Raw genomic sequence first — 12,515 nt, 5'->3', positions numbered from 1 at the left:
TTTGTTTGTGTCCTCTTTGATTTCACTGAGCAGTGGTTTGTAGTTCTCCTTGAAGAGGTCCTTTACATCCCTTGTAAGTTGGATTCCTAGGCATTTTATTCTCTTTTTGAAGCAATTGTGAATAGGAGTTCATTCATGATTTGGCTCTCTGTTTGTCTGTTACTGGTGTATAAGAATGCTTGTGATTTTTGCACATTGATTTTGTATCCTGAGACTTTGCTGAAGTTGCTTATCAGCTTAAGGAGATTTTGGGCTGAGATGATGGGGTTTTCTAAATATACAATCATGTCATCTGCAAACAGGGACAATTTGACTTCTTCTTTTCCTAACTGAATACCCTTGATTTCTTTCTCCTGCCTGATTGCCCTGGCCAGAAGTTCCAACACTCTGTTGAATAGGAGTGGTGAGAGAGGGCATCCCTGTCTTGTGCCAGTTTTCAAAGGGAATGCTTCCGGTTTTTGCCCATTCAGTATGATATTGGCTGTGGGTTTGTCATAAATAGCTCTTATTATTTTGAGATATGTTCCATCAATACCGAATTTATTGAGAGTTTTTAGCATGAAGGGCTGTTGAATTTTGTCAAAGGCCTTTTCTGCATATATTGAGATAATCATGTGATTTTTGTCTTTGGTTCTGTTTATATGCTGGATTACGCTTATTGATTTGCATATGTTGAACCAGCCTTGCATCCCAGGGATGAAGCCCACTTGATCATGGTGGATAAGCTTTTTGATGTGCTGCTGGATTCAGTTTGCCAGTATTTTACTGAGGATTTTTGCATCGATGTTCATCAGGGATATTGGTCTAAAATTCTCTTTTTTTGTTTTGTCTCTGCCAGGCTTTGGTATCAGGATGATGTTGGCCTCATAAAATGAGGATTCCCTCTTTTTCTATTGATTGGAATAGTTTCAGAAGGAATGGTACCAGCTCCTCCTTGTACCTCTTATAGAATTCGGCTGTGAATCCGTCTGGTCCTGGACTTTTTTTGGTTGGTAGGCTATTAATTATTGCCTCAATTTCAGAGCCTGCTATTGGTCTATTCAGGGATTCAACTTCTTCCTGGTTTAGTCTTGGGAGAGTGTAAGTGTCCAGGAAATTATCCATTTCTTCTAGGTTTTCTAGTTCATTTGCGTAGAGGTGTTTATAGTATTCTCTGATGGTAGTTTGTATTTCTGTGCGGTCAGTGGTGATATCCCCTTTGTCCTTTTTTATTGTGTCTATTTGTCTATTTGATTCTTCTCTCTTTTCTTCTTTATTAGTCTTGCTAGCAGTCGATCAATTTTGTTGATGTTTTCAAAAAACCAGCTCTGGATTCATTGATTTTTTGGAGGGGATTTTATGTCTCTATCTCCTACAGTTCTGCTTTGATCTTAGTTATTTCTTGCCTTCTGCTAGCTTTTGAATGTGTTTGCTCTTGCTTCTCTAGTTCTTTTAATTGCGATTTTAGAGTGTCAATTTTAGATCTTTCCTGATTTCTCTTGCAGGCATTTAGTGCTATATATTTCCCTCTACACATTGCTTTAAATGTGTTCCAGAGATTCTGGTATGTTGTATCTTTGTTCTCATTGGTTTCAAATAACATCTTTCTTTCTGCCTTCATTTTGTGATGTACTCTGCATTGATCATTCTAGTTATCCATTCTTCCATTCTTTTTTCAAGATACTTAGTTTCTTTGCGCTGGGTACATAGTTCCTCCTCTAGCTCTGAGAAGTTTGATAGACTGAAGCCTTCTCCTCTCAACTCATTAAAGTCATTCTCCATCCAGCTTTGATCCGTTGCTGGCGATGAGCTGCATTTCTTTGGAGGGGGAGAAGCGCTCTCCTTTTTTGAATTTCCAGCTTTTCTGCCCTGCTTTTTCCCCATCTTTGTGGTTTTATCTGCCTTTGGTCTTTGATGCTGTTGACGTACTGATGGGGTTTTGGTGTGGGTGTCCTTCCTGTTTGTTAGTTTTCCTTCTAACAGTCAGTACCCTCAGCTGTAGGTCTGTTGGAGATTGCTTGAGGTCCACTCCAGACCCTGTTTGCCTGGGTGTCAGCAGCAGAGGCTGCAGAAGATAGAATATTGCTGAGCAACGAGTGCTGCTGTCTGATTCTTGCTCTGGAAGCTTCGTCTCAGGGGTGTACCCCGCCGTGTGAGGTGTGAGGTGTCAGTTTGCACCTAGTGGGGGATGTCTCCCAGTTAAGCTACTCAGGGGTCAGGGACCCACTTGAGCAGGCAGTCTGTCCGTTCTCAGATCTCAACCTCCGTGTTGGGATATCCACTGCTCTCTTCAAAGCTGGCAGACAGGGTCATTAACATTTGGACAGGTTTCTGCTGCTTTTTGTTAACTATGCCCTGTCCCAGAGGTGGAGTCTACAGAGACAGGCAGGCCTCCTTGAGCTGTGATGGGCCCCACCCAGTTGGAACTTCCCCGTGGCTTCGTTTACTTACTTAAGCCTCAGCAATGGCGTGCGCCCCTCCCCCAGCCTGGCTGCTGCCTTGCCATTAGATCTCAGACTGCTGTGCTAGCAATGAGGGAGGCTCCGTGGGTGTGGAACCCTCCAGGCCAGGTGTGGGATATAATCTCCTGGTGTGCCATTTGCTAAGACCCTTGGTAAAGCGCAGTATTAGGGTGAGAGTTACCCAATTTTCCAGGTGTTGTGTGTCTCAGTTTCCCTTGGCTAGGAAAAGGGATTCCCTTCCCCCTTGCACTTCCCAGGTGAGGCGATGCCACGCCCTGCTTCAGCTCTCGCTGGTCGGGCTGCACCAGCTGACCAGCACCGATTGTCCGGCACTCCTCAGTGAGATGAACCCGGTATCTCAGTTGAAAATGCAGAAATCACCTGTCTTCTGTGTCGCTCCTGCTGGGAGCGGAGGCTGGAGCTGTTCCTATTCGGCCATCTTGCTCCCAACTCTGAGTATTATTTCTCCCAAACTATCTTCCTTGACCATTTACACTGAACCAAAGTTCTAAGAACTTACATCACATTTAAGTAGAGTGATCAGGCATCCCTGTTTGTGCCTGAGGCAGTTCCAGTTTATGCCTGGTTTTTCATTGTAATCATTAACAGTACTCCATTTTATGATCCAAAGTGTCCTCCTTGGATGATAAATTAATTACATGTCCTCCCTAGCTTTAATTCCCAAACAATTGGTGCCATTGTTGGTATTATTACTCCCATTTTATCAAGGATAAAATACGGAAAAACTCTTTGTTCACACAGCTAGTGCATAGCTGAGAAGATTCAAACTAGTTTGGTTTTACTTCAAAGTTTATGCTCTTGAATGTAGTAGTACACTGCTCATTTAAACACATAATGTCACTAAATACCCACAAAATTATGTAAGGAACATTATCACCTGCACTGTGAAGATGAGAATATTGAGGAAATGATACACTATCATTTATAAATTTGAGGTCTAAGGTATTGAGAATCTTACCCTTTGCGTTCTTTTATGTGGTTGCCCTATTTTTATGATTGAACTGCATAAAATAAGGCAGGCCAACAAGTATAGCTGGCAGGTATAGCTACAGAGAGGGCTGTGAATAGGGGCTCATATCAGCTTTGTGCTCATCAGCTGGGATTCACTAAATTAGGCTTATGATGCAGAGCTCTCTTCTAAATATTCATCCTTTAGAAAAACAGTATGAAGTGAAAATTCAGGTAAGTCCCAGTTATTAAAATCAGACATCCTGAGCATTAGAGAAAACAAGAAGGAACTCAGATGAGCAAATACTTTGTGCACAAATAGAATATAATGACTCAGATTACAAGACCATTCTCATGAGAAAATACTGAGAATAGTCTCATTTTCTAAAAATTAGAGGTTCCATTGGCGGAATACTTGTAATGTTGATTTATGAAAAGGTATTAGACTCATCTATTTTTTGAATACTGTTTTTAGTGATCCATTTAAGCTTAAGCCGTATGTACTTCAGAATAATGACATTCACTTATTCTGTCATTGGGGTTTCTACCTTCAGAAAATTCTGTATAAAGTTAACTGATTTTATTTTAACAACATAGCTTTAAGGATGAGTCCCATTTTACTTTATAATCTAAATCAAGTTTTCCCAGTCTCAAAACTCTTGACAGTTTGGACTGGACAACTCTTTGTCTTGCATATTATAGGATGTTTATCAGCATTCCTGGTCTATACATACTAGATGCCAGGAGCACCTCTTCCTCAGTCATGAAAATAATAAATGTCTCCAGATATTGCCAAATGTCCAGAGCAGCCTAATTATCTCACTTAAGAATCTACCAGTTTAAATGCTTCCTCTTTGTTATCATAGCAAATTGACTAGGTAGAAAATAAGCAAGTTAATATTCAAAATAAAACTTTTTTGATAACATTTAATACCAGTTCAAACTTCTCTAGAACTCAGAGTGCTGGTAAATTTAATAACCTAAGGAAGGGGATGGCTCTTGGCTTAAGTTAGGAGTAATGGCTTGGGAATATATTTAATTTGAAGAAGGGATGATGAAAAAGATATGATATACAAACTGAAAATTCAGTTCAAAATCTTCAGAAGATTTTACATTTGGGCCTTTCCTTTCTGGTAGTGGCTGTGGCTCTTTTAGAAATGCTCCAAATCTCCAAGGAAATGTCTTATTTCTTTTTCTTATCTTTGGATGGGACAGCCCACAGAAATGGAGGCTTAGTGTGTGAAAGGACATACCAGTTCTTGAAATGTTGCATGTAAAACTATGGACTGAATTTCCAAATATCATAATCAAAAGCACTTTTTGTTAGGGATTAATCAAGCTACTATATTATTTTTTAAAACGAGCTTATTTTGAGAATGTTAACAGTTATAAGAAACTCATGACAAGTGTTTCGTAACATGGCTTTAAATATATATCCTTGTCACGGTTTAGAAGCTAGAAAAAAATCAATTGTGTTTATTATATGAGCCCTATACAGTAGTATTAATCAAGTTTATTTATTTTAAACAATTTTTGGTAGACTTCCCCCTTTAAACAGTTACCAGAAAAATTCATTGGCCAATACTCCACTTGATCTTAGCCAAAAGTCCGAGAAGTGATTTTATTGGCTAATTCTCATAAATTTACTTTAAAAACTCAGACATAGCTTTAAACATTCAATTTATTTGTGGCATTTGTACATGAAAATTATAGTATGATAAAATTGCATTGTATTCTAAGCTAGTAAATTGTTTCTAAGAAATAGGTTGATAAAATTGCAAGTCTTAATACAAAGGTAGGTTGTGAAAATGTGTATTAATTTGAGATATAGAAAAGTTTTCAAATAATAATGTTTTCAGGGTTACATGCAAATAGACACTAAATAAGACAAGTTTCTGCAAACATGATGTCAGAACTCTGAATGTGAGAAATTCAGAAAATGAACCAGCTACTTAAAAAGCAAAAATGTGCTCAGTAAATTTGTATTTTCATGGTTATTCCAAGGAAATGAGGAATAATCTGTTGAGGTTAGTGCCCTCAAGCAGACCTCATAACTTTGCTACACAGCATTTAACTTCTCTGTGCTGTTTTCTTTTAATTTTCAAAATGGAAATTAGCTGCTTCAGTGGTGAAGCGCATTGTAAAATGCAATAATTTTCATATAATGCAATTATTCTATGGTATTGTGTTTTAATATTAATATACCCATATGAAGTAGGTATAATGACAATAAATTCTGTCAAAAACAAATTCTGAAGGTTTGTTTCTGCTTTCATAGTATGGATTTGCTCTAAAGAGAGCAGGCAATCCAAATGCAGGCTTGCTTCACCCTGAAAGCAAAATGTCCGTAGATTCTTGAGTTTCATTATAATAACCTGGAAATGAGATAATAGGAAATGTATTAGTGAATAATAGCTCATCAATTTAAATTGATTGGTTGGCATTAAATCACCCCTATACATAAATCTTTCTACAGAGCAATAACCTTTAGCTTGAAAAATACATGTTAATCCTTTCAGGAGGAGACAATGAAATATTTAAAGAATTCTGTTTTTTAGACAAATGATTCCTTTAAGTCCCTAACAAGGCTGCTTTAGGTTTTCTAAACAATATACATAGCTAATATTTTACCTTCTTCAGTGATCTTTCTTGTAACAGAAACCAAATTCCTTTTCAACCTGGGGTTGAGCAGGAAGCTGGAAAAAGAAAAAAAAGATACACAGCTAGCATTTCTCAATTTGTCTCTATTTTAAGGTTGAACAAAGAAATATGACAAAGTTATAGTTGCCTTTCACAGCCATGGAAAAATAGGTTTGCAGAGACAACTGGCAAGACAATCTTCCATTTTAAAAGGAAACAGAATCATTGTAAAGTTCAACTGCACCCAAGTCCTTGAATTCAAATTTTCTTTCCATTTTGAAGGAGAACAGTTTAAGCATTGGAAATGTGTATTCTTTTCCTCTTATTCAAAATCTTCTCTCCAAAATATATGCCATGTTTGTGCAGTCCTTCAGCTCTTATAGAAAAATCTTTGGTTGATATTTTCATGAGCCCTAAGGCCATATGCACCCCACAATTTTCCTACATTCGAATGAGTTTAATGAGTCTATAGTATACATATTATATAGTGTATACATATATATACATACACACAGCTTGGTGGTGGGCTACAGAAGAATAAAGAATGCAAATACTTCAGTTAGTTTTTAAGGGTGAATGATTTTATGATTACTTATGACTTATTTGAAATATACAAGGAGCTTAAAGGGTTATCAAACTTTGGAAAATTAAAATTCTTTCATTATAAGAACTTAGCAAAGACTCTTATTCAGGATTTTAGCAAGAAATCCAGCTGCTACATGACCCTTGATAGCAGTGCAAGTGTGTTACATCATATATGCTGATAATTGGAATAACGTTATTTTTATGAAGAAAAATTGTAGTCAGGACATTATCAGTGTTGTCTTGAATTGGTCTTGGTTTTCCATTGCTGCTCTCTTTGCTTAGTGGCATCGTTAGCTTCTCGTTAGCAGTTTATTTTCAGTTAACTCTAGGATGTGAAGTAATGCATATTTAAATCAATAATATTTTGGGGCTATATTTTCCCTACTAATGACCTAGTGTTTAAGGACTATATACATTGTGATTCAAACACAGTAGACTCATTATATTTCTATTGTTAAAATACATGTGTTGATAATTCTTCTAAGATGTTTTTGGTCTGTACATGTTGAATTTAGTCACACTTTAGCCTCAGTGGCTTTTTCCTTTGAGTTCCCTCTTTGTTTTTTTCCAAATCATTTCCTTAAATTACTGCTCATAGATTTTTGTTCACAAAGGCACGCCTGACCTATTTTGTTCATATTTGTTAGAATGTTCAAAAGCACGGACAGGATAGAAGGTTCTCATGTTCTTTTTTAACCAAGTTATTTCTTTGCATTTTATAGAAATCAAAATAAATACAACCTACCTTATTGCTGAAGGGTATGTTATAAAACATATTTTCATTGTGGGCAGTTTCCTTACCTAGAAATACAAACTTAGTTATTACCTCTTTCTTTATTCACAAATTCGATGATTCATTTATTCAGTACTTCTTAAAAATGATTTCTACAAAGGTAGGATATGGGTGAAAAGAATAATTACTAGAAAGATAAAAGGGGGATATTGAAAAGGCACCCTTGGCATGTGCTGTTAATTTATCCTGTCCGTGTGGATTGACTCGGGTAGGATACTGAGGAGCCCCAGGAGTCACTTGAGTTTAGAAACAATCTTTCCAACACCTCCACTTGGTTACTCCTTCCTCTTCTTTTCCACGTTCACCAGGATTGGCCAATTACAAAACACACTTTTCCATGAAAACCTGCGCCTTCTACTCCCTATTCTTCTAGACTACTGCTCCTCCTGCCTTTATCACTGGTATTCCATTTCTCATCCCAACCACAGGGCTCAGTTCTATGTCTTTCATTCTCGCAGTCAGTGCTTTGGTCCAGGCTGTGGACAGTTGCTTCTAGAACATTCAACAGCTCCCTAGCTGACCTCTAGCTCCTCCTTACTCTCCCAGTATTCAGCACACAATCACTCCATCACATGCAAATGAGTGGAAATGAATTACCCTCTCAAGTGTTTCTCAAATTTCATTTGCTTTATCAATAACTCCCAAGTATCAAGCATGAGATTCCATTTACATATATCATTATCAGTCTTTATAGCAATTCCCCATTGTACAATGCCTTTTTAAATTCAGTATTGTTATTATTATTATTATTATACTTTAAGTTCTAGGATACATGTGCATAATATGCAGGTTTGTTACATATGTATACTTGTGCCATGTTGGTGTGCTGCACCCGTGAACTCGTCAGCACCCATCAACTCATCGTTTACATCAGGTATAACTCCCAGTGCAATCCGTCCCCCTCCCCTCTCCCCATAATAGGCCCCAGTGTGTGATGTTCCCCTTCCTGAGTCCAAGTGATCTCATTGTTCAGTTCCCATCTATGAGTGAGAACATGTGGTGTTTGGTTTTCTGTTCTTGCAATAGTTTGCTGAAAATGATGGTTTCCAGCTGCATCCATGTCCCTACAAAAGACATAAACTCATCGTTTTTTATGGCTGCATAGTATTCCATGGTGTATATGTGTCACATTTTCTTCATCGAGTCTGTCACTGATGGACATTTGAGTTGATTCCAAGTCTTTGCTATTGTGAATAGTGCCTCAATAAACATACGTGTCCATGTGTCTTTATAGCAGCATGACTTATAATCCTTTGGATATATCCCCAGTAATGGGATGGCTGGGTCAAATGGTATTTTTAGTTCTAGATCCTTGAGGAATCACGATACTGTTTTCCATGATGGTTGAACTAGTTTACAATCCAACCAACAGTGTAAAAGTGTTCCTATTTCTCCACATCCTCTCCAGCACCTGTTGTTTTCTGACATTTTTATGATTGCCATTCTAACTGGTGTGAGATGGTATCTCATTGTGGTTTTGATTTGCATTTCTCTGATGGCCAGTGATGACGAGCATTTTTTCATGTGTCTGTTGGCTGTATGCCTGTCTTCTTTTGAGAAATGTCTGTTCATATCCTTTGCCCACTTTTTGATGGGGTTGTTTGTTCTTTTCTTGTAAATTTATTTGAGTTCTTTGTAGGTTCTGGATATTAGTCCTTTGTCAGATGAGTAGATTGCAAAAATGTTCTCCCATTCTGTAGGTTGCATATTCACTCTGATGGTAGTTTCTTTTGCTGTGCAGAAGCTCTTCAGTTAAATTAGATCCCATTTGTCAATTTTGGCTTTTGTTGCTGTTGCTTTTGGTGTTTCAGACATGAAGTCCTTGCCCATGCCTATGTCCTGAATGGTATTACCTAGGTTTTCTTCTAGGGTTTTTATGGTTCTAAGTCTAACATTTAAGTCTCTTGAATTGATTTTCATAAAAGGAGTAAGGAAAGGATCCAGTTTCAGCTTTCTACTTATGGCTAGCCAATTTTCCCAGCACCATTTATTAAATAGGGAATCCTTTCCTCATTTCTTGTTTTTCTCAGGTTTGTCAAAGATCAGATGGCTGTAGATGTGTGGTATTATTTATGAGGACTCTGTTCTGTTCCATTGGTCTATATATCTGTTTTGGTACCAGTACCATGCTGTTTTGGTTCCCGTAGCCTTGTAGTGTAGTTTGAAGTCAGGTAGCATGATGCCTCCAGCTTTGTCCTTTTGACTTAGGATTGTCTTGGCAATGCGGGCTCTTTTTTGGTTCCATATGAACTTTAAAGCAGTTTTTTCCAATTCTGTGAAGAAAGTCATTGGTAGCTTGATGGGGATGGCATTGAATCTATAAATAACCTTGGGCAGTATGGCCATTTTTACGATATTGATTCTTCCTATCCATGAGCATGGTATGTTCTTCCATTTGTTTGTGTCCTCTTTGATTTCACTGAGCAGTGGTTTGTAGTTCTCCTTGAAGAGGTCCTTTATATACCTTGTAAGTTGGATTCCTAGGTATTTTATTCTCTTTGAAGCAATTGTGAATGGAAGTTCATTCATGATTTGGCTCTTTGTCTGTTACTGGTGTATAAGAATGCTTGTGATTTTTGCACATTGATTTTGTATCCTGAGACTTTGCTGAAGTTGCTTATCAGCTTAAGGAGATTTTGGGCTGAGACAATGGGGTTTTCTAAATATACAATCATGTCATCTGCAAACAGGGACAATTTGACTTCTTCTTTTCCTAACTGAATACCCTTGATTTCTTTCTCTTGCCTGATTGCCCTAGCCACAACTTCCAACACTATGTTAAATAGGAGTGGTGAGAGAGGGCATCCCTGTCTTGTGCCAGTTTTCAATGGGAATTTTTCCAGTTTTTGCCCATTCAGTATGATATTGGCTGTGGGTTTGTCATAAATAGCTCTTATTATTTTGAGATACGTTCCATCAATACCGAATTTATTGAGAGTTTTTAGCATGAAGGGCTGTTGAATTTTGTCAAAGGCCTTTTCTGCATCTATTGAGATAATCATGTGGTTTTTGTCTTTGGCTCTGTTTATATGCTGGATTAAGTTTATTGATTTGCATATGTTGAACCAGCCTTGCATCCCAGGGATGAAGCCCACTTGATCATGGTGGATAAGCTTTTTGATGTGCTGCTGGATCCGGTTTGCCAGTATTTTATTGAGGATTTTTGCATCGATGTTCATCAGGGATATTGGTCTAAAATTCTCTTTTTTTGTTGTGTCTCTGCCAGGCTTTGGTATCAGGATGATGTTGGCCTCATAAAATGAGTTAGGGCGGATTCCCTCTTTTTCTATTGATTGGAATAGTTTCAGAAGGAATGGTACCAGCTCCTCCTTGTACCTCTTGTAGAATCCAGCTGTGAATCCATCTGGTCCTAGACTTTTTTTGGTTGGTAGGCTATTAATTATTGCCTCAATTTCAGAGCCTGCTATTGGTCTATTCAGGGATTCAGCTTCTTCCTGGTTTAGTCTTGGGAGAGTGTAAGTGTCCAGGAAATTATCCATTTCTTCTAGATTTTCTAGTGTATTTGCATAGATGTGTTTATAGTATTCTCTGATGGTAGTTTGTATTTCTGTGGGGTCGGTGGTGATATCCTCTTTATCATTTTTTATTGCATCTATTTGATTCTTCTCTCTTTTCTTCTTTATTAGTCTTGCTAGCGGTCAATCAATTTTGTTGATCTTTTCAAAAAACCAACTCCTGGATTCATTGATTTTTTGGAGGGTTTTTTGTGTCTCTATCTCCTTCAGTTCTGCTCTGATCTTAGTTATTTCTTGCCTTCTGCTAGCTTTTGAATGTGTTTGCTCTTGCTTCTCTAGTTCTTTTAATTGTGATGTGAGGGTGTCAATTTTAGATCTTTCCAGCTTTCTCTTGTGGGCATTTAGTGCTATAAATTACCCTCTACACACTGCTTTAAATGTGTTCCAGAGATTCTGGTATGTTGTACCTTTGTTCTCATTGGTTTCAAAGAACATCTTTCTTTCTGCCTTCATTTCGTTATGTACCCAGTAGTTATTCAGGAGCAGGTTATTCAGTTTCCACGTAGTTCAGCGGTTTTGATTGAGTTTCTTAGTCCTGAGTTCTAGTTTGACTGCACTGTGGTCTGAGAGAGAGTTTGTTATAATTTCTGTTCTTGTACATTTGTTGAGGAGTGCTTTACTTCTAATTATGTGGTCAATTTTGGAATAAGTGTGATGTGGTGCTGAGAAGAATGTATATTCTGTTGATTTGGGGTGGAGACTTCTGTAGATGTCTATTAGGTCCGCTTGATGCAGAGATGAGTTCAATTCCTGGATATCCTAGTTAACTTTCTGTCTCATTGATCTGTCTAATGTTGACAGTGAGGTGTTGAAGTCTCCCATTATTATTGTATGGGAGTCTAAGCCTCTTTGTAAGTCTCTAAGGACTTGCTTTATGAGTCTGGGTGCTCCTGTATTGGGTGCATATATATTAGGATAGTTAGCTCTCCTGTTGAATTGATCCTTTACCATTATGTAATGGCCTTCTTTGTCTCTTTTGATCTTTGATGGTTTAAAGTCTGTTTTATCAGAGACTAGGATTGCAACCCTGCTTTTTTTGTTCTCCATTTGCTTGGTAGATCTTCCTCCATCCCTTTATTTTGAGCCTATGTATGTCTCTGCATGCGAGATGGGTCTCCTGAATACAACACACTGATGAGTCTTGACTCTTTATCCAATTTGCCAGTCTGTGTCTTTTAATTGGAGCATTTAGTCCATTTACATGTAAGGTTAATATTGTTATGTGTGAACTTGATCCTGCCATTATGATATTAACTGGTTATTTTGCTCATTAGTTGATGGAGTTTCTTCCTAGCCTCGATGGTCTTTACATTTTGGCATGTTTTTGCAATGGCTGGTACCGGTTGTTCCTTCCATGTTTAGGGCTTCCTTCAGGGTCTCTTGTAAGGCAGGCCTGGTGGTGACAAAATCTCTAAGCATTTGTTTATCTGTAAAGGATTTTATTTCTCCTTCACTTATGAAACTTAGTTTGGCTGGATATGAAATTCTGGGTTGAAAATTATTTTCTTTAAGAATGCTGAATATTGGCCCCCACTTTCTTCTGGCTTGGAG

The 12,515-nt window shown here is 37.8% G+C and overlaps 1 protein-coding gene across 2 annotated transcripts in view; it reads right to left on the bottom strand.

Annotated features, from left to right (window-relative positions):
- Positions 1–5,073: 5,073 nt before the first annotated feature.
- The window catches only part of BANK1 (B cell scaffold protein with ankyrin repeats 1), a 254,356-nt gene continuing 246,914 nt past the window's right edge, over positions 5,074–12,515 (bottom strand). For both annotated transcript variants that reach the window (XM_033214877.1, XM_033214878.1), the window contains 3 exons: positions 7,381–7,436; positions 6,042–6,106; positions 5,074–5,785 (listed from right to left, as the gene is read on the bottom strand). In XM_033214877.1, the coding sequence (XP_033070768.1) occupies positions 6,047–6,106; positions 7,381–7,436 (116 nt within the window). In that variant the 3' untranslated portion in view covers positions 5,074–5,785; positions 6,042–6,046. The remainder of the gene's footprint in view (positions 5,786–6,041; positions 6,107–7,380; positions 7,437–12,515) is intronic.

The sequence above is a fragment of the Trachypithecus francoisi genome, unplaced genomic scaffold (assembly GCF_009764315.1).
Source record: "Trachypithecus francoisi isolate TF-2019V2 unplaced genomic scaffold, Tfra_2.0 Lachesis_group1, whole genome shotgun sequence".
Classification (NCBI taxonomy): Eukaryota; Metazoa; Chordata; class Mammalia; order Primates; family Cercopithecidae; genus Trachypithecus; species Trachypithecus francoisi.
The sequence above is the reverse complement of the archived record's forward strand: the minus strand, read 5'-3'. Positions and strand labels throughout refer to the sequence as shown.